Source organism: Anopheles coluzzii, chromosome 3 (genome assembly GCF_943734685.1).
Source record: "Anopheles coluzzii chromosome 3, AcolN3, whole genome shotgun sequence".
NCBI classification, from domain to species: domain Eukaryota; kingdom Metazoa; phylum Arthropoda; class Insecta; order Diptera; family Culicidae; genus Anopheles; species Anopheles coluzzii.
The window spans coordinates 1,095,788-1,118,142 of record NC_064671.1 but is presented as its reverse complement, the minus strand read 5'-3'; the positions used below and the strand labels follow the sequence as shown (position 1 = coordinate 1,118,142).

The following is a 22,355-nucleotide window of genomic DNA, read 5'->3' as shown; positions in this document are numbered from 1 at the left end:
CTTGGATGAGCGGATGGTCCGGGGAGTGTTTTGCTAGACCACTTGGGAGGAAGGGTATCAGCTTCAGCGGTTAGTAACAATTATTGAGTGCTTCAAATCGATGCAAAGTAGAGACACATTACTGGACTTGCTTCACGAATCAAATTGATTTCGATTAGTGTTTGTCCAGCAACCGAAAATTATATAACGTTTGGGGCGTCTTTCCACATGTACGGTCCTCCCATCGTTCACCCGATCCGCGACATATGCTAATTGGCAGGGGTGTTGATGTGCCTTTGGGCCAGGTCATTGCCAGTCGAGATGGAGAAAGAGATCATGCATTCAGCACAGCCAATGTTAAAACGCAGACCTACCGGAGGAGAGGGAAAAGCAAAAAAAGGATCGTCAAGCCTGAAGAGAAGTGTTGAGCCGCTGAGGCCTTTGCCCGACAGTGTCATTCCAGCCAATCCAGCCACCCCATAGATGACGACGGTACAAGGTGACGGACATGTAGGGGCTGGCTGTATGCCGGTGGTGGTGGTTACGTTCGTTACGAAACACCGTCGCGAGGGTTTTACACTTCTTCAGGGTCGCGCGAAACAGCTGGACAAACGCTCGATGTCGCGGCTCGGGGAAGTCACTGACCGGAAATTGATTACCCGAATCGGTTGGAAATATCGTCTTTTAAGCAGAAAGAGAGAGAGAAATAGAGAGAAACAGAAAGAGAGAGAAAGAGAAAGAGAGAGAGAGATAGAGAGGGAGAGAGGTCAGCGTTCGAACGCGCTGATGGACCGTGACCGTACAGGCGGAACAGAAAGGAGAATGAATATTTGAAATGTTTCAGCGCGTTGATCGTGTGGGATAGGATGCCGTTTTTGAATTTGATCGTTATGTCATGTTCTTAACCGGATTTTCAATTCAAATGTTGAAAGTCCTTAAATTGCAGAATTATTTTACGATTTTTCGCTAGGACCACGTCTACAGCCAGCAACACACGCACACCATGTTACCTTGCCAACAGGCTAATACAGTCGCGTACATTCATCATAGCAACCAGGCCTAGGGTAGCAGCGTCCCTGTTTACACAGTCCCTTCTTTCGAGTAACAAAATTTAAGCCGCAGGAACTCTAAATACAAATGAGTGAACTCGTGGAATATAATCCCGTGGAAGAGATACAGCATGAGGAGCATATTCATCATCGATGTCATCCGTTGGTAAGAGCACTTGAGTTCATTATTTAGTGCCTAAAACAGATACAATCCCATGTTCTCGTGTATTTGCAGCACCTAACCTGGGTGTCTGGATTCAATCCACGGGTGTCGCTGCTGAACGTCAGTACGTCCCGTGACCGAAAGGAGCTTGTGCTGGCATCGGGGAATGCGCTGCTCTTCTACTGCTATGACGGGGAACGAGAGAAGATAACGCCAGTGATTGGGCATGTGAGTTCGTGTTCTGGAGGAGCATTTTGGAATATCTGTTCTACAATTCCATGTACAATTGTAGAAAAATGTTGTCAATATGATTGGATGTGACGAAAGCGGGCGCTTTGTGGTAAGTTCCGACTGTTCCTACTGCATCAACGTGTGGGATAGGCAAGCTGGCGGAGGAGAAAGTCATCATCATCCAATTGCGATCAGGACAATTTTTGAGCCTTTCAAAGCAAATGGCGACATTGGAGCAGTTTCACTGAGCTGCGATGGAAAATACCTGCTGGCAGGGGGTGGAATACCCAATGAGCAGGGCAGTCAGCTGAAGCTATGGTCCTGGACGGTTGGAAATGATTTCCCTGATGGTAGGAATTGCTATGTACTCCAGAGCAACCCGTAAGAATGAACTGTTGTAATGTTTTGTAGATTCTATCACGCTTCCCACTCGTTTGGGACGCATCAAGGCCATCCATTTCTGTCCGGACCGTGGACGTCGCAACCAGTTTGTCGTAACACTGGACAGCGGAGTCGTGTTCGGTGCGTGGGATTGCAAGGAACAGAAGCTGTCCATCCAAGTCCCGAAACGGCACGGCTTTCAGGACTACAACGACACCGTGTTTGTGGAGCGTACGGATCGGGCAGTATCGGTGACGGGGGCAGGTATGGCTGTGCTGTGGAGCAACGATCGGAAGTTTTCCGACGCACAGGAAGGAGGCGTACAGCGGAAGGAATTCCTCAAGTATCTGCACCTGAAGTACGCTTCGATCAATGTGGTGCGATCGTGTGATGAGAAGATCGTTACCGGAGATGATGATGGGGAGATTCGCTTCTACGACAACTCCATGAAGATATTGTACTGGTTTAAGCAGGAAGATCTGGAACCGATAAGGACACTTTCGTTTGAGCTGGTGGAAACACGCCGATGGAAGCAACCGGCTGAACCGATCGAAGGAGATGATCAAACGCCGAAAGAAGGTAACCACTGAATGGTATCTGGAAGTGTAACTGCTTAATCGCTTAACAATTTTTCAAAGAATCAACCGAAAAGAAGGTGGTATTGAACATCGAGGATATCGCACCGAAGGATGTTTCGTTTGATGCACGGCCGGTAATTGTACGCGGGTTTGTGTCGGCAACCAAGTCGGGCAAAATCTACGACATCGACATAGTGTACAACAAGATACAGGAGCTGTTTCTACAGTCACCCAGTATCATTACAGCCTTCGACGTTCATTCGGCAAGGTATGGCTATCTCTTGGAATTATAGAACCCCTCACAAGCTGTCCGTTTCATTTCTCAGATCCGAACTTTGCACTTGCGACGGCAATGGACGGTTTGTTGTGTATGATTTAAAAACGAAATCGATGAGATTAGCGCTCGATGTACCGATCCAGCGGACCCGTCGAGGCAGAATCACCACCCTTGCCTATTCTCCCTGTGGTAAGCAGGTAGTGTGAAGAAGTGTGTGCAACGAATGTAACTATTTCTTTTTCTACTTCCTGCCAGGAACATTTATGGCCGGTGGTGCTGAAAATGGGTTCCTTTGGATGGTGGAACCTAATCTGATGATACTTGCCGGCAGCAGTCCGCTGCAGTTTACCAGTGAAAAGATCCGCTTGGTGTTGTTTTCTCTAGACAGCAAACATTTGGTTTGTGTGGTAAGAGTTTCTCATATGCATCGGATTGTTTGAACTTTACATTCACCTGTCCTTTCCTCTTTAGGATGAAAGCAATACAATCACACTTCTCCATCGCGAAAAGGACGATTGGCAAGTGATGGGAAACTGCGCTACTCATAGGCTGGTAGATCTGGCGTTCCTTAGTGCCACTGATTTTGTGTCCATCGGTGAGGATCGGGTATGTAGAACTGGTAGGAAGCTTCTTTTACCCAACATCAACTCTATTAGGTTCCTCGTTCCCGTCAATATAGTACATGGTACAGTACACCATAAACACCGATGAGATGTTACAACTCGAAGCTGTTTCCATCGTCAAAAGGAGAAGGATCGAACAGTCCGCCTATCCGACAGCACTTCTCGTTTTACCCGGTGGTAGTCAGATTCTGGTTGCCAATGATCAACTAAAGTTCAAGATGTTCCATGGCAGATCCTTCGAGATATTGCACACCTTTTTGGCACCTTTTCACGATGGGCCAGCACGTTGTCTCAGGGTAACGATGGCATCAAATGCAGAGTATGGTGCACCATTTGACTAATACTGTTGTTCTAATTCTAGCAACTTCCTGGCGAAGACTACTTCCTGTTCATTACAAACAATAACATCTACGTACATCACCTTCCGATCGACGGAAATCCGTTCAAATATCTGGCAGTTCGAGGACATCCAAAACGGTTGAAAGGACTGCAAGTTGCTTGGACGGTACGATGTGCCTTCACTTTCGGGGAAGGCGATCACGCGGTTAGCATGTGGAAGATTAACACTAGGTTCGACAACACAACCGTGGGATTGGTCATGGAAGTACGTTTCTGTAGCAAGCATTCCTACTTTCCATCGTTCTAGTCCACTGTACGATAATTTAAAGCATGCTGGAACGGGCCTAGATCCTTTTTGTACGCTTCTTCCGGGTGGAAAGAGAGGTTGCTATGTGCGCGAGATTTTGAGCCTGTTTTTCTACAACCAAATCTCACCGAAGAATAGCGATGGCGATGCGGAACTTACAGTAAGTCGATTCGTGTTGTTTGTGAGTTGTCTGTTTTTGTTTTAGCATGTACCTTCTTTCTCAGCTCAGAGACGCCATGAATGTACAGGATGTGCCGAACTATCTGCGTAGCATTGGATTCCATATGTCCGAGTACGAGGTAAGAGTCGGTAGGCATTGTATCCAAAGCTCTGAAATAAGGGAGATAATTTTGAATGTTAATGCAGGAACAGAACCTTTGCAAAGAGATGGAGCTTACCGGTACGTACTTTCTGACCTTTGAGGAGGTGTTGAAGCTTTTCCTCAACCATCGCACAGCTGCTGGTGGTCCACCAACTTCGGAAGATGTTCGAACAGCCGTCACTTATGTTGGCGCCACTACATCATCCGGTAAAGTAGATCTGGTACGGTTAATCACGCTCCTGGCGAGTATGGGTGAGCCAATGGAGCCGAAAACAACCGAGGCGTACTGCAGAATACTTTTCCCCGCCGCCTTTGAAGCGAACGAACAGGACGGTAGTCCAGCACCGGAGTGTGGCACTGGTGAAGATTGCACTAACTATATCGCCATCGACGAGTTTGCCGATAGGCTTTGCTGAACTATCTTTGGGATGGACAAAGAAGGACACAGCGTACGGGGAGCATTCGTTTTGCTTCAATCTTTATTAATCTTTATTCAATGTCAATTGTCAATTGTATACATGTTTTGTGTTCGCTCTTAATGGTCCTACATAACAATAAGGAAGGCTTAACACTATGATACCCTAGCTCCTAGGAAGAAAGATTGTTGATGAGTATCGGAGTCAGATAGGGATTTGACGAATGAAAGTTTATCGCTTGATTTCGATGTCAAGGTCCATCGGCTACAAAAAGAAAGGAAGAACTAGTGGCACTTGAGAAAGATGGGTCACAATCCACGGAACGGAGACCATCATCATTTGTTTGCGCGTTGTTTCTACGGGATGGATGATGACGACGATGATGCTTTGGAATGGAATGGCATAATATGGCCCGATCGAGCAAATGTCCCGTCGGGTTGTTAACAGTGATCTTTGCACACTATCGTCATCGTTGTGGGAAGGACATTGCATGAAGCTACTATACCGATTCGTGACTATATAGATATATCGCTGCGCATCGTGAGAGTGTAAATCTATTCATCTTTCCCCTAAATCTTGTTAACCCTATATCCTAGCTCCTAGTTTTGAGAATGTGGCTGTGTTTGTCCGAGTCTCGGGTGAGCATCTAAATCCCTGTTGTTTCCCGAACCGCTCCGAATGTCCGCACACTCTCAACATGCCGCGAGAAGGTATGCATGTTTGGTGCTCTCGGATCGATCCGGGGAAGAAGACCGGATCGTGCAGCTCAACCGGAGACACTGACCGATTTAGCTTACTGAGTAAAATCACAAATATTCTTTTCATTTCCATATACTATTTACCTTTACTTCTCTCCATTACCGCGGGCATTTAATCCCTCTCAACTGATACAGTAGTATTATGCTGCTTTGTTGTTGATGTTTGTTTCTCCCAGTTTCTCCAATATTCCTAGTTTATAAATTCATGCTCTTCGTTTGTTTCACACCTCTGTTTTGGTCCACCTGGTTCAGAAACAGGGGACAGTTTCTTATGACTTGCATGTGTTTGTTTGCTTGTTTGTTTTGTTATCATTCTTTTAAACATAAAACTCTTATACTCTACCGAGTTTCATTCAGATAGTGCATATTATGTGTATCAAAATATATAGATGTATATATGAAAAAGTAATCCTCAACCCTACTCCACAATAAAGCTTGCTTACATGTCTACATACACTTGCGGTAGTATCTATCACTTACTTCGTTTGCTTAGGATATCTAAACACTGTACTCACAATAAGGTTGCGCCGCACAATGTTTGGGGGGCAGCTGATCGGATACACGGATCCATTTATATTGGTTGTGCAGTATTTGTTTGTGTTTCTTCTTCAATAACAACAACGGCAAGTTTACAGCCTTTCGTTTCGCTTCTTTCGAGCGGCCTGGAGCCCGCTAGTCGCATCTTCTCGCACCGCATCCGCTTCACGTTCGCGTGTTTCGCTAGTTGCGCATTGATAAGGCTACGGCACTACAGCAGCACTGTTTGTATTCGTCGTTCGCATTCATTTTCATCACGTCGTTGACTTTGAGTAACTCAACGAGATCACAAGTTAATTTTAGTAACAGTGGATCCAGTTAGATCCTTTTCCTTTCATTGTTCAAGCAGCGCGCCACTTGCCACGTTCACTTTCACCGTTCTTACAACGCCGTACACACAGCTCGTGCATTTTGGATTACGCGGTTTGCTTTTGGATTCATTTCCATCACTTTTGGTTTCCATCTCTGCTCGGTATGATTTATTTTCTCCTACTGAACACGTTACATTCCCTTTACGATTTTGTTTCCTCTTCACAGTCTGAATCAAGCAAATTCCCTAGCTTCACGAATGATGTAAATTCAATTATCTAGCACTAGCTAAATAGGTCTTACACTAGCGAGTGTTCTGCGCATCCTTTACCGATCCTGTCCGAATTTCATAGAACGCTAAACGTCAACAATTTACACATTAATGGTTCGACAAATTGTACCACTTTCTGCAGGCAACACGATTGCCCCATTCGACCGATACAGACCGAAAAAACATTAGCTTTTAAATTGGTAAGGGGAAAAATAAATGATAAAATCAAATTGAGTTATGCCAAAATAAGAAGCAAAGAAATGGGAATTAAATGTAACGAAAAGCGAAAAGGTTCAAATTTTGCAAGCAAGAAAGAGTGTGTTTTTTTTTCGTAAGAGATAGCAAGAAATAAAAAAAAGGAAAAAAATAAATTAAGCTACAAATGTAAACAAATAAGAAAAGAAAATTTTACTGTGAAAAGGAATGCGAAACTGGAGGATGAAATGTATGACGGAAAGAGGGGAATGGGTGTGTGTACATGGGATACAGATATTCGGTCCTCTATCACGCGCTCTCACCACACTAAATGACTTTGATTTTGGTTTGGTGCCACGGTTTCGATCACATGAATTGAAATTGGTCACACACACACATTGGTCATTGGTTTGCTATGCTGTTTTAGGTATGATGCCCCCGCCCTGCGAATAGCTTTGGGATAGATGATCTGCTACAACTTACTAAAGCAGCATTTTGAGCATTTTGGAGGAGGTGAGGAAGCTGGTGGTACTTAACAAGTAAACGTGAGTGGTGACTCTGGAACACACAGCCTTCCAACTGCCGTCGGGTTCGAATGAAAGGCACGATAACAAAACAAACGGTTACACAACTAGGTAATATTCAATTTGAAGGCGTTTTGCAATGCAGCTGGTCTGGTGGCGCTAGTCTGGCTAGTAGTCCTTCGTCTTGCTGCTGTCTCGTATTCCCCTTCGTTTGGAGATGAGGTTGGTGGTGCGCTTCTTGTGCGAGTAGGAACGTAGCTTACGGTCGGAGGTGCACGTCTCGAGAGACGTCGCAGAGGAACGCGTCTTACGGGCGACAGTTGCAGCAACTGAAACAACGATAAGGAAGCGAGAACGTTAGGGATGGATGCAAACCGATCTGTATATTTTATACCAACATTTCGAAGACTAAATGTGTTGTTTAATCAATTTAATTTGATGTTCAAGATAAGTTTTCATGCGTCCCTACCTGGAGTGAGAGATTGCTGTTCGATTGATTTCAGCAGCTTCGCCTGTTCCTTCAGCTTTCTCATCAGGACCTCGTTCTTCTGCCGCTCCATGCTCAGCTCCAAACACAGCTGCGCCTTCGTTTTGGAATCGATCGGTGATAATACCCTATTTTTTGAAGAAGAAAAATACTATGTTAGCCCTTTTTCAACGATAAAGAGCCTCCCATCCTGCAACGCGAGCAAACTTACGGATGATTGAAAATTGTCGTAGACGAGGGACGCTTCTCCGGGTTCGGGTGCATCATCTGCTTGATCAGATCGTTAAAATCCTTCCCAATGTTGGGCAGGTCGGGAAACTGGCCACTGCGCAGCTGATGCCAGCCGGTCCCATTCTTTGGCAGTGGACCACCGCCCGCCGCCTCGTACAGTGTAATGCCCAGCGAAAAGATGTCACCCTTCGCCAGGTTGCTGTAGTCTTCCTGCAGTATCTCGTTCGGCAGGTAGCGACAGTCGCCCTCCTCCACCTGCGGATCGTTGATCGAGGTGACGTGCCCCAGATCGCCGATCTTGTACGTCACCAGAAACTCGTTCTCCAGATCATCGTACACGTCCTCGAACCCATCGTCCGGACAGTCCAGCGGTACCGCAGTAGAGGCAGCACCGTGCAGCGGCGTGCCCGAACGAAGCGGCGTCTTCGAGAGGAAAATGTTGCCAGCCTTCAGATCCATGTGCACCAGATCGTTCGAGTGGATGTACTTGAGCCCCTCGGCAATGTGCAGCAGCAGCGTGCGCAGTTCCGACTCCTTCAGGCAGCGTTCCTGCAGCACCGTCTGCAGACTGCCACCGTTGCAGTACTCGTTCTGGATCAGCATGTGGTTGTTCTCGGCCCAGGCCGAGTAGTAGCGGACGACGTTGTCGTGCTTGCCCAGCACGGCATGGGCGTACACCTCGTTGAGGGCCGTCTTCTCGAACGAGCTGCCCGCTACCGGCCGAATGCTCTTCTTGATCGCGTAGATACAGCCGTCCAGCCGGTTCAGACACTGGTACACCTGCCCGAACTCGCCCGTACCGAGCAACGACAGCTGGATGAACTCCTTCTCGTACCGGGAGATGTTGGAGTCCTGCAGGGCGAGCCGTTTCGGGGCCTGCCGGAAATCGCCGTACTCGTCCTCCACCATGTTGAACGCCTTGAGCGTGTGGTTGGTGGTGGAATCGTTCGGCTGCTTCAGGGCAAACGGAGTGGGCGGCCCGCTGAACGGCAGCCGACACTTGTTGAGTCGGTTGCTAGGAAACATGGTAGGGAAGTTGTGACTGCGGATCGTGTTAGCAGTGCCAGTGCCAATGCCGCCGTGGCCCAGCGTTGCCTTCGCGCTTTCGGGGCCCTCCTGCCGGGTACGCTTCTTCGTTCGCATGAACATGGCCGGTGGCGTGAACGGGTTTACGTTGGCCGGCGGTAGTCCCACGTCGTATCGTCGATGCAGCGGAACCGGTTTCGGTTTGTCGGTTGCGAAAATCGGCAACCCTCCGTCCATTGGTTGTGCCAGCAGATCCGCTTGCTCTGCGCCGGCCGATGCCGACGGGAACAGGGTCGTGCCCGGGCCAAACACTTGCCGGCGGAACATTGTGTTGGTAGACTTTTGCAGGATGGTTTTCGGAGTGGCTGGCGTATCGAACAGCCGCAAGGCCTGCACCTTCCTGTACGGTGGCGACAGGGATGGTTGGTTTCTGTTCTGCTGTTGCTGGTGCAGCTCGGACGCCGAGTTGTGCATCGGTTCCGGCGAGTTGCCGAAGGTCAGCTTCCGTGGCATGACCGTCGACGAACGCTGCGGCGATGAGTTGAGTTCGACGCTCGAATTCATGTCCGGCGAGGAATCGATGCCGCTGCTTTCCGTATGAATCTCCATGTGTTACGACGACCTTTGCGATCCGTAGTTCGCCACTGTTCACCTTTCACAAACTGCGTGCGTCGCAAAATAAACGGGCCTAAACTAGAACGTATTCACTGTAGCTGGGGTGCGAATTCCTCCGCAGGCACAATACATAGCACAGATGACGCGTACCTAACGGGCAACCAAAACACAGCAGCTGGCAGGCAGGTGGGTGACGCAGTCGCAATTCGTTTGAGTTTTCTTCACTTCAACAGTTAACTTTGCACTCGTAACACAACGTAACAGATAAATGGCACTTAAGTGCTAGATTTTGTAACGCTCACAACAGAAAAACGGAATGAATTAACAAACAACACACAATGTACAAGCAATCATTAAAAAGCCGTTTGCGGGTTTGAACGAGGTAGGAAAAAATGATGCGTTTAGAGGGCGGTGCTCGACGGCTTCGGATGGATGCGTTCCGAGAATGAACTGCTCCGCTCCGGATCGACACGTTCCCAAGCAACAATTTTAGTTCGTTGGTGAGGTGAATAAAATTTGTGGATTGGAAAAAAGATTTCTTGAAAGCAAACCAAAAGCAACATAAAATATTCATATAATATTTACATTGGTTTGGAGATTCATCAGAGGGCCGATTATATTATGATTCAAAATTTCATTAAAATTATTAAATTCCCTTGGTATATCTGATTTTATAACAATGATCTCTGTATAATTCAATTCATCATTCCATAGACAAATCTTTCAATAATTTACTGAAGGTTTAGAATAATTCTTCAACAGAAATCGAAAATATAATAATATTCTAGAACAATCGCTGAAAATCTGAGCCACTTTGACAGCTGTCAAATTCAAGGCCAAATAAAACTGCAACCGGATCGAACAAAACTAAAGATATTGTTGAATATTTACAATACAAATTAAAAAATACACAAATGTTGTGTTGCAAAGTTGGTTTTGTTGAAAAGTTTAATTTAAAATAAAAACAAGATTATTGCGATGAGATTTTTGATGAAGAAATTTTTTTTGACTTTTCGAGTAATTTTAATTTGATCAAAGGGTCTATAAGAAAAAATGTTTATAATAATTTTGAACACTGCAACGGTTCGTATGACCATCACTACAATGCACATCACCATCCGCGTCTCGCTTAGTTCGCCTGATTGAGCGAATAACGGTTTCCGGTTGCAAGAAAATATTTTACAGTTTTTTTCTTTTCAAGCAAGCACATGCGATCGCCGTTTGAGTTTGAATATTCAAACAAAAATTCTTCGAAGCAAAGGCCGTTGCAATATGATATCTTTTGAACTTTTTTATGTAGTGCTTTTCAACTTCTTCGAAATCTAAAATACAAAATTACAAAGTTTTAATAACAAATTGATTAGTTACATAATAATTTATCCGCAGGGAAATGAATTGCACGTTTGTTTTGAAATAAAAAAAGCCTCCCACAATCGGAATAACTGTCAGATCCAAAAATCCACCCCAATATGCAAATTTTTGCCAAGCGGAACGACCTTGAGCTAAAGATTCCATCTCGCATCCTCGTACCAGATGCGTGTGCCAAGAGCAAAACAATAAACCCACCGCCAAAACGCATCACAATAGCACGCACACACACACATTCTCTGGCGCATGTTTCGGAATGTGTGCTGCCCAGTGCGAGCAGCGTGGCCTTCAAGGTAAAACCGCAATCAACGGTTGCAAGGAGTCTGCAGACAAACAACACATCAAAAGCGCATAAAGTTTCCACGTTTCCCGATTATCTTCCCTGGCACTCTCCGCCAGGGAACACCGTAACTATTCGGTGTCAGCGGGCAATCCGAGCCCGGCGGATGGGAAAACTTTTCCATAAATCCACCTCGAGCGGTCATGCTCGGGCCGGAAAATCCCGTGGTCTTGGCGTTGCTTGGCGCCGCCGTATGCGCCCAGACGGAGTTGGGCCGTTGCAGTGGGCAGCATATTGGCACCCGAAAGGGAAAAGTCCACCTACGGCGGGTGGTGATGGTGAGCGATGGGAGGAATAGTTAGAATAATGATTGCATCTCTGGTATTAGGAGCTGGCGGATGGCTTGGAGCGTGGAGTACGCATTTGTTACAGATGATTGCGTATAATAAACGAACTGAAATGTTGATTTAATTACTGTTGTAGCTTTTGAAATCTTTGAATCTTTCATAACATTGTTCTTAAATTCAATTCTCAAATAAGTTAGAACGTTGACATACAACGAAGGAAAATGGCAAGAAGACACAATCGCATCCAACCGGCTCCATGCGTAAGACCACGAGGACGAACAAACAGTTGCCGCCGAACGCCAAAGTGGAGGAATTGGACCTCCAAAAATGATTGCCTCTTCCCGAGACCCTCTCTGTACCGAAAGGTAAGGTAGTGTGGCAGTAGTAGTAGTAGTACCCACCAGATCGTAGTAGTAGTACGCAGATAAACCTCCCCCCCCCGCCCTTCCGTATTCGCACAAACAGACAAGAACCGCGGCGCCACATTAGTTCTATTTCTATAATATTTTATCTCTTTTCGTCTGGGACTATTTGCCAAAAAAGCGCGGTATATTATTTATCATCGTGCCCGTCTGCCTCGGCAGGCTCTGTATGTGTGTGAGAGACTCCGTTGGGCGGGACTGACATGGGGCGTCCACGGAGGGAGAGGTCTTGCACGCTGAAGTCTTAGAAGAAGATTGTCTCTTTAGCCGCGTCTCTTGCCGGCCGCCGGTTTGGGGGCTTGTTTCTTTTCGGGTAAGGGTTTTTGGAATTGCGCATACCCCAGTGCCCCGGTCGATGCCATTGCGGTGGAACTTGGGCGTGTGTGTGTGTGTGTGTGTGCGATGATGTCGCTAGCGGCACTTGCAGGAGATGGGGTGCCTGTTGAAGATTGTGGAAAACTGGAACTGGAACACGGCAAACTACTTTGCACTCTACACTCTACTGGTTTGCTTGGCTTTCCGATGATATTGATCTTGACGAGTCGGTGGCAAAAGGTGGGACGATGGGTTTTTTTCCGGTGGCTTCAGGGTTTCCCTCCTGGTTTCATCCCCCCCCCCTCTGTTCATTCGGATGCGCGGTGGGGTCGTACATTGCGGAGGATGCACTATCGGCGTTTGATGCAGTATTGAGTGTGATGAGGTTGTGTAGGGGACTGTGTTCGAGGACAATGAAGGAATTGAGAAGGAGTGTGATAATTTATACCTTTATTTATAACATTTATTTTATTATACAATATACAAAATTAACTAGCTCAATGCTATAAAGATCATTAAATAAGAATTGGGAGAGTTCTCATTTGTTTCAGTATTGTTACTCACGAATGTTACATTTATTATACCTGCTCATCTTCTCTATTCTATTCCTCTTATAATACCTTGTTGTTTTGATTTTAATTACTAGGCTTTATATATTTTATGTATTATATCCTTTTTCAAAATGCCCTCAATGTCTTTGATGTTTAATAGACTCATTTAGTCATTTAGCTAAAAACTGAAAATCGGATTTAAATTTAAGCGGAACCAAACAAACTTAACCTTTTTTCGAAGGCATAGATTTAGCTACAAATTAACAAGCTTAGAGCCCATGAGTAAGAAACACAAAGCAGGCAAAAATATGCAAAAGATAAGTCCATTCATATGAATGACTCAGCTCATCATTCAATACTGTCCGTCTGTATTAATTTTGATCTCGCTCACGGAACACATATGCGAAACAGGCGTAACTGGGCCTTCTTCTACAACCCTCCTACAACCGGCTTCTGGTGAGCTTCTGAGGAGCAAATACGCAACCTAATTCTCACCACAGTTCATCCATTCCATTTCGGTACTTTGTGCGATATGCTGGCGAGAGCTGTAATGTATCTTTGCGCCTCCGAATATTCCAGTTTTGCGAAACCAATAACTCACCATCGACCCCATAAGATAATCGTCGTTTTGCTGTAGGGACACTTAATGGGCGATGACAATTTGTGGTTGGGTTGTGCGTGCTTTTGGCACCTTCCTTTGGTGGGAGTGGAGAGGGAGAAAGACCGTTTAGGCGGTGGAAATGGAAAAAACGAGATGAAAAGATTGATTTGGGGAACGGTTTGTGTGGAGACTTGCAAACGAAGCGGCGCTGTGTATGTGGTCTACAGAGTGGCCTACACACTCTTCTCACGATCCTCACAAGACGTGGGCCCACACACAGCTACAATAGAAGAAGGATAAAATAAAGCGGCTTTGAGGTTGAAGCAAAAAAAGAAAGAAACGGACCACATTTTCATTGCTCTCTTGTCCGTCCTGTATTTGCATCCTTTCTGCGTCCACGACCAGCAGAGGGGCGAGGAGTGTTTTTTTCTTCCTTCTCTTCTTCTTTGTCCTCTCTCCCTCTCCCTCTTTTAGCAAAGAATGATAAATGTTTCGCGCAAATTACCATTATTACAAGAGCACCACAATTATGTCGGACCGGGGTTTGTAGTGTTGCGGGCTGAGGGCCGGTTGGAAAATGATTAATTGTTCGCGCACTCCAAATGCGACAAGCCTGGAGTTCCGAGTGTGAGAGAGAGAGTGAGAGAGACAAAAAGGGGGCGAGGAATTGCATAAAGCACGTCCAACGAGCTAAGGCGAAGGAGTTGTCCTTTTGGTTGACCCAATGCTCCCGACCGTGGTCAGTTGAGGAAACAGAAGAAAGAAAAAAAGACATCGGTGGCAAAAGAAAAGGATGTCCATGGGCCTGTTTCCTTGCTCTGTCGCCCCATTTGCTTTATTTGCGTTGTACTCGGGACACCCTTTTAGGATGAATATTTTAACAGCAGGTGTACAATAATCGATTGCAAGGGATTGAAAGTTGGAGACCGAGAGTTGTGTAAGTGTCGTTTGTTAACATGCCCAATCGTATATCGATGGGTTCGGTTGGTACCACAGCGGCGGAGATGTTGCACAGATGTAACCGGATAATTAATTAAACACGAAGCAAATCCATCTTCGGGACGGATTTGTTCCAAGGAACGCTTTACCGCACCATTGGGACTGACGGCAAAGCAGACCTTGGAGACATTTGCAGACATTCCAGCCCAGCTGATTGAGAGAGGCATTTTGGGCTTTTCCTTCGATCATCCTTTTCCTGCTGCCTCTGATCGACCGGAAGGAGAGTTATCCGTGTGAAGCATACAGCTTACTTTTGGCCATCCCCAGATGGGAGATAAATTATGGACTTATTTATGGACAGTCAGAAGTAATTCGCCTCGAGCAGGAGCAAATCGATGCAACCGATGTTCTGGATGCAGTTTCCAGGATGGAAGTTAGCATTTTAAAGGTAAAGTCGAGTCGACTGGCTTGGAAGCTGGTAAGCCGATCGATAGCTGAGCGATATGGATGTGAGCTCCAAGGACACAAGAGCAGGTGTATGGCAAACAACAATCAATGTGTTGTGGAGCTTTTAGTTCCATCGAATTGGGCCTTCAATTATTGGATAGCGATTCCAGGAGGACGATAAACGAATTCTTGGAGATATGCCATTTACTTCTGGGAAAGCTAAACCTCTGCACCAGCTACAACTTCACACTTTTCGTCGATTGATTGGTTTCCTGGAAAAACGGTTATCCCTAAAAGAAAGAATGGCAAAGATCGATGTCATAGGCCCACGAACGAACGTACGGACGGACGGACGGACGAACGGGATCCTCAGCACAAAACAGTTTGCTATTTAATTGTAGCCACTGCTTGTTCGGGGTGTTGTGTTTCAATGATAGTGCGTGCTCCAAAGGGAAAAAGGATTATAAGTTTCCCGGTATCTCCGCAGCACCGGACAATGCAGTAGTGGCCTAGATAAAAGGGCGGATTCTCCATCCATCCAATCCCTTATCCCCTCCGGTAAGTTACTGGCAAATGGTGAGGTTTTCTCGCACGCCATCCCCTTCCAACCATACCCCCTTAAAAGGAATGAAAATAAAACAACACCACCAATCACTCGTTGAAGTTGTTGGATTTTTGGCACCGATCCACTTTCCCGCTATGTAACCGGAAGGATAGTGTTTCGCAACCCTCCCTTTTTTCCAATCCCTCGGATTTTGTAGTAATAGTTACTGGATAAGCTGTGAGTGTGTCTGTGTGAGTGTGTGTTTGATGGGAAAATCCCTTGGAAATTTTAAGGCGAAACCGTTCGCCGAGAGGTACGAAAGCTGTACAAGTTCCCAACGATCTTATTGTGTGTGTGTGGCATTACCGCAATGAATAGATGCTGGTGCTGCTACGGAATGTCCATTTCGGGGAACGCAGTTAGTTAATATCCTGAACCGGTTCTTAGAAGCAATGCTAGATTTTCCAACCCCACCTCCCATCCAGCCCATGACATCAGCACTTTGGTTGTGAGGATGTAAGAGGAAAGCTGCTGCTGGTACTGCTGCTGCAGTGCACACAGAAATTGACAATAAAGTAGTGAAAGTTTCACTAATATGTGAGCTAAAACGCCCCAGAGCGGATGCTGGTGTACAGACGTCTGTGTGTGTGTGCGTATTTAATTCCCTGCTCATGTTCGTCGATTTATGAGACCGCACACACAGCTCTGTTACAACGATTTCGATCGTTGCCGCGCCGAACACATGTCTGTTCGAACTCGCATCATCGCATCACAGCGTCACTACCGGCGTACTACCGGCGAGACGCATAAGGACACAGACAGCACGCACATGCACGCACGCACGCACGTACACTGGCCAGACGGCCAGACAGAAGCAATTCGTTTGACGGCCCCCGATTTCGATGGCAAAACCTGGTCCTGGTCGCGCGGAAAATGGACGACCGTATCTACAGAGGCGGCGTCGTTAATGCTGCCCCGATATTAGAAGGCGAACGGCGAGCGAGTGAACGCGGAGACGCACACACAGCGCGAGATCGAGATTATCGATTTTTTCGGTTCAGTTTTGGAAGGTTGGAAATTGAACTAAACAAACCATTAAAATTGAAAGCTTCAGGGAGTGGGCGACGCGACAGACTTACAGCATCTTTACAGAACCACAATGAGAATGCACACATGGCGCACAGACAGATGCAGACGCTCCGTTACATGATGTATGATGTCGCGGACTTTCCTGTGCTATTGCGTTTGCACAAAGAATCCCCGGGACAACATTTTACGACACAATACGCATGGTGCAGTGGTTGGTACGGATGGACGGTGGGGTGGGGTTGGGTTGGTCCATCAATTATGAAGTTGTGGTAGAGAAGTTAATGGGTTGCACCGGGAGCGTAAACAGTCGCAGTTCCCGGTGGCACTTTTCCGTCCATCCAGTCCCGTCGCTTCGCTGTTTAGTGGGTGTCGTAAATTGCTGATCAATTGCTTGTGATATTGAATTACAGCGAGCGACCAGAGCAGAGTTGTAACTTTTAATCGTTTTATTTATCTTTACATTCTGTCAACGGTGGCTTCTGGTTGACAGCGTGCGTGGGGATTAGTCTGTGGGGGATGAGTGTTTCCAATTTTACGACAAATTATCCTCGACAGGGAAGGATTCAAGATCATAAAGCTGGCAGAATTGTTTGGTTTGACAGCTGAATCCTTTAGAGTCGTTGAACCTTCATGACTTTATCCGCTGTCAGAAATCCATGACCCCCTGAATGTATGCAAAGTTGTAGTCCAAAGTTTCAACTTAAAGCAACACCAAAAAAACCCACAAGACATCCCTTTTCCAAAGGGAAACACTTTTCCGGGTGATCATAAAACGACCCCACCCCGATCGTACACGATAACTTTTTACTATCTTTACAGGCGCATCGACACCTAATCTGAAACGCACACGCGGTCGCGTAAAGTAAATTAAAGTTACATATAACACTTCCACACCATGGCCAGCACCTTTTCGGTGGTGGTGGTGGTGGTGGCCAACTTTTCGTAAAGCGGGTCGTAAAATGTGTGCCAACTTTCGCGTGCAATGAACACAATGTATGTGACCGCGCGAGAGAGTGCCCCAAACTGTCCATCAATGTCAGCGCGATCGATTTCCAACAAGCTCCACCCGCTTCGCCATGGCCAGTTGAGCCTGGTAAGTTGTCTTTGGAGCTGCGATTAACCCTAACATTGGACAGTGCGCTGGTGCGGATGGGCTGGCCTGCACAAAGGGGCGACGCAAGAGTAATCAAAGTGACGCACCAAACGTCGCCGGCGCTTCCGGTTTTATGGACACTAAATAATCAATAAAGTAAATGACAAAGTTTGGCCCACGCCAATGTGTGCTGTTCGGTGCACACGGCGGTTCGGTTAACGCATTGCTGTATCTTTGAGGCGGTTTGATAGTTGCCATCTTTTGGGGACCATTTTTGGGGAGCTTTTCAGATGGGTGAAGCAATGCGTTCGTCGGTAGTAAATAAAAAGACATAAAGCCAATCACTAAATCCGGGGTGCGTGAGGGAATTGGGTCAGCGTTGAGATGATTTAATTAGAGCAGCTATTAGAGGGAAGAAGTTTTGGGTGGGGGATGCAGATATGAAAGCTTAAATTACAGCAAACTTTTTCAGCTTTAAATTCGCTTAATTTGAGGTAAATTCAACTTGATCTTGTGACCATTTCCCAGCAACAATTGAACAGCAAACCACAGCCACCCGAAAACCTCAACATCCTTGAGAGCTATTTTGGGGGCTTTATTTGTACACGCTGCACTCCGAAATTGTTTCGTCCTATTTGCAGTACCAATGTCGCGGTTTTCCTTAACGATTTCCTGGGGATCTGGCCGGAGCAAAACCATTTCCCCTTCCCTTGGAAAAGGATAACCACAAAGCACCCGAACCTGAAGGGCCAAACCCGGCATCACCAGGCTGCAGCTCAACTGGATGGGTTGATTCCACTTGACGTCATCATCAACACCAGTGTCACACCAATCTGACCACACAAAAGCGGGACACAACAGCTCTTTCGCCTGGTCGGTAGTGGCCGGTTTGTGAAGCTTTGCGCCATGGTCGCCATGGTTTGTTGCATAAAATTGCTTCATTATTCTCACGAGTGTCGTTCTCACCGATAACAACAATGGGTCGTGCCCGGGATGTGTCCAGAGACGGCTCTGGTTTGGTAGAGGGAAAGGGAACCCAACACCTCTTCCTTTAGCCGAGCTGACTTTATGTCTTGTTTTTGTGTGCCGGATGGTGCATTCTTTCACACCCGTCGGTGCAGCAACACCGATTTATTATCCGAGAAGAATTGCGCTCGTGTGAAAGCTGTGTGGGTTCCGGTATGGTGGGTTCGTTTGCTGAAAGATCCCTGAAAGAGTGTGAGTGTGTGTGAGCCTGTTGATGTGTAAATAGGATGAAGGGATGTGTCACAGATGGGCAACAGAAGTTTTGCTGTGCGTTTTGTAACAGTTTGTAGCTCTACTGTCGTATTAAGAAGAGTTTGCTGAGCGTATTGCATACTTTCAGGGGCTAAAATTAATTAAAATTAATAAATATCGACGAGGAATGTCTATGAACGTTTAAATGCATCGTTAAAACCCGAAATTAATAATTGCATTTAAAGCAGAAAATGTTTAAAGTCACGAACCTCAACCCACAACACACAAACACAGTGAACTGTGCCGGTATTGCCGGGTTTAATATGAAACCATCCAGATAACACGGTCGTTCGGATCCGTTTTATGAGCCATAAAACGGAAGCGAGAGAAAGGTGTGTGTCACGATCACTGGGCAGCCTGCACTGCTACCCTTTCGAGCTGCTGCAGCTGCTGCTGCTGCTGTGTGCGTGCACGGGCCCGAGACCGATCTAATTCATAAATTATTTTCCAATTTTGAACTGCTCATCGGGCGCGTTTGGACAGCGGCGATAACAGCTTTTGATTTAGCGATAGGATAATTATTAGTCGGGGTCGAGTTTTTGGGAGCCGCGGGTTTGCTGTTGCCACCCCCCCCCCTCCTCTCCAACAGATGGCTAATTTATCGTCCGGCGTGAAACGGTTCACGTTTGACGTTGGCCCAATGCTATTTCCAGGGGTGGGCAAAATGTTCGTCAAAAAAAGGGAAATACAGACGCAGAGGAATGACACAAGGTAGAAAAGAGAGTATAGGGGAACTATTTTCGAGTTTTATCGGGTCACGGGAACGGGTTTCCGGGCTGAGCGCGAAATGTGACGCGTGGCGTGGCGCAAAACTCGCGCGAAATTATGATTTCCCATTCATTCATGTTAATTGCAGGGGCCAACGCTGCGGGTCAACGCTTTATTCTTCTCCTGTGCTCTGTACGCTGTTCCGTTGCTTTACCGCGGATTCAATATTCGACCCGATTTCAAGCCTCGGTCAAATTTATTATGAACTAATACTTTAAGCATATAATCAGGCAGCAGAATGGCCGTGGTGAAACTGTTGATTGTGCCGTATCGTTTGTTCCATCGTTCCATGTTCCCTTTTGGGCGATGCTGCGATCGTGGCTGGTGGCGGCGTTGACGACGGTGCGGTGGTTTGTCGGGAATCGAGTGAGATTATGATTTTATTCCTCCCCGAGGGGTAGAGGAGGCGAAAAGTTCTACTTGGGGCGTTTTCGATGGATTTCTGGTTTGTGTGTGATGGCCGGCTTTCGGGGCTTTAAACTTTTGTTTGTATTGTTTCGTTTCACCGGCGTGCCGTGGAGTGCACAGGACGGGCGCGGTTACATGTGATTCATGTGATTGTTTGATTTTTGCACCGTGCTTTATGTGCTTCCTGTTCGTGAGCATGGGGAATGCTGGAGCATGTTGGATGTTTTCTGAGACGTTTCGGTTTTGTGGGTGTGAGAGATCGTTCCTCGTTGGCTCGTTATCGTTTGGAGTTAGGTTTGGTGGGATTGATAAATTAGGATCGTAACATCTACCGAAGTTGAATTTCTGTGAAATGATCAACTGGAACGACTTGCAGTATGTTTGTGTGCAACAAATCGGTTTAGAGTTATTACAATGTTTGAAGCTTTAATTTCAGATAACAAGTATTTAAGATACTTTCTGCAAAACCATTAAATAGGAATAAATCTTCTTGTATATCTAAAAAGGCGAGGAAAAACAGTTAAAAATATAACAAAAACCCCAACAACGAAACATCATTTAATGATTTTACCTCCACAAAGTTGAACAAATCGATAGGCGAGAACCCGTCGGAGAGTACCACAGGATGTTGAGAGGTGAGCAATATTTGCTGAAGTGTCTTCTGGTGCTTCGTCGTCAGTCCGTACCAGTTTACGTTGTAGATCTCCTCCACCAGTTTTTCATTCTGGAAGAGTGAGATGAGACAAAAAACGAGGACATACAATGTAACGAAATAGTCAACAAGTACTTCTTACCTTCGATGATAGGAATGTTCCCAATGCACAGTTGATAAAGAGTTGATTGGTGCAAATCAGACAGATCGCCATTCCTGGGTACCAAGGAACCTGAGATTCAGTGGATGGTTGAAGGTTGAGCTAAAGAGTTATTTAAAGTACTTTAAAATCTTAACAATGATTAATTACCCTAACAACGATCGCTAGTGATGCAACGAGCTCGAAAATCATGCATCCAAAGTTGATGAAGAACTGCTTTTTGAGAAGCTTATCCATGTCCGTCATGTACCTGGAGGGGTTTCGAGTTGCAAATTTCAGCTGGAAAAAAGCACCCAATGCCCAACAACCACTTACTTGGTGTGCTCTAAATGCTTGAGCACAATTTCTTTTATAATATCTGCAATTTCCTCATCATGTTGTCCAGTGTGATTATTATCTATCAGTAGCGTCAGCTGCTTCAGATAGACAATGATAACGTCCATCTGTCCGGTAGCATTCATGATCAGTACCAGCAGACAGGAGTCGCACGCCATCAGCCCAATACATCCTTCCAGCACCTGCACAAACTGATACACCCAGTTGATGGCAAATCCGACAGGCGTGCGATAGTCAATAAACGGCAGATAGAACCCAAAGGCGAGCGATAGTTCGTGCTCGATCAAAGGCATCAGGATGGCGTACGAGTAGATGGCAATGGCGACGATCGAGAACGCTACGGCGAATATGCGTATAAACACCATACACATGGTGGCGGTGTGGAAGAGTGCCTCGTCCACTTCCCGGAAGCGAGGGGGCGCTTTGAACCGTGCCACATTGTACAGATGCAGATCGTTCAGCTCCGGACAGGTGAAGGCTTCAATCTTTGCCAGACCCTGTGCAGAGGGGCCGTGATGAGTTATGGAGTGTTCAAAGTAGAACTTCATCAACTCACCTGAATGGCGATTCCCAGCGTAACAAAGCAAAACACAACATCCATGAGCGATCCCCAAACGATCGCGATCGAGTAGAGGTTTACGAACAGATACAGAATGAGATCCGTCACCAGGAAGATCAACCGTGCATTGCGGCGTGTGTAGCCCGGTTTCATCCTTTCGCCACCGCATACAGCAAAACACTTGATCACTATGTCGCACGCACCGTCGAACAGTTGCTGAGGGGTTTGATACTTGGCGTGGTAAAGTGTGCGCTTACGTTCAAGGTACTTTTCCCAGATTTTCATTGTGAAGTGCAGGGGTGGACACGTTAAGACGGACTGGATTGTTCAAGAGGAGTGCGTTGCTGTTTTAAGGAGTCCTTAGTGAAGGCTCCAGAAGGTTAAGGAGTCCAGAAGAAGTCCTTAGTGAAAAGGAATTTATGATAAGATGGAAATTAATTATGAGATTGAACTCACACCTGCTGCTTCTTGTGCCTTGTGAGAGTATGCAATGAATAAATCCTTGAATAATAAAGGTATAATATCAAGGATATGTACAGTTTACGTTGGAGATATAATATTTTAAACTGTATCACAAAAA

The 22,355-nt window shown here is 46.2% G+C and overlaps 3 protein-coding genes across 3 annotated transcripts; 1 reads left to right on the top strand and 2 right to left on the bottom strand.

The window, feature by feature from the left end:
• Positions 1-707: 707 nt before the first annotated feature.
• LOC120957420 (cilia- and flagella-associated protein 251-like) lies at positions 708-4,669 on the top strand. Its single transcript, XM_040379623.2, has 13 exons — positions 708-1,194; positions 1,264-1,419; positions 1,484-1,772; positions 1,834-2,382; positions 2,442-2,649; positions 2,708-2,847; positions 2,914-3,065; positions 3,130-3,264; positions 3,338-3,577; positions 3,643-3,851; positions 3,928-4,087; positions 4,152-4,226; positions 4,294-4,669. Exons 1-13 carry the CDS (start codon positions 1,117-1,119, stop codon positions 4,663-4,665), a joined length of 2,763 nt encoding a protein of 920 aa, XP_040235557.2. The 5' UTR covers positions 708-1,116; the 3' UTR covers positions 4,666-4,669.
• A 39-nt stretch (positions 4,670-4,708) lies between these two features.
• On the bottom strand, positions 4,709-10,013 carry LOC120957421 (wee1-like protein kinase). The gene is made up of 3 exons (XM_040379624.2): positions 7,958-10,013; positions 7,729-7,874; positions 4,709-7,588 (listed from the first exon to the last, which is right to left on the bottom strand). Exons 1-3 carry the CDS (start codon positions 9,610-9,612, stop codon positions 7,428-7,430), a joined length of 1,962 nt encoding a protein of 653 aa, XP_040235558.2. The 5' UTR covers positions 9,613-10,013; the 3' UTR covers positions 4,709-7,427.
• Positions 10,014-15,217: 5,204 nt separating this feature from the next.
• Positions 15,218-22,106, bottom strand: LOC120959396 (odorant receptor 43a-like). The gene is made up of 6 exons (XM_040382707.2): positions 21,773-22,106; positions 21,196-21,713; positions 21,031-21,130; positions 20,863-20,952; positions 20,640-20,792; positions 15,218-20,566 (listed from the first exon to the last, which is right to left on the bottom strand). The coding sequence occupies exons 1-6, from the start codon at positions 22,058-22,060 to the stop codon at positions 20,516-20,518; spliced, it is 1,200 nt and encodes a 399-aa protein (XP_040238641.2). The 5' UTR covers positions 22,061-22,106; the 3' UTR covers positions 15,218-20,515.
• Between the last annotated feature and the right edge of the window lie 249 nt (positions 22,107-22,355).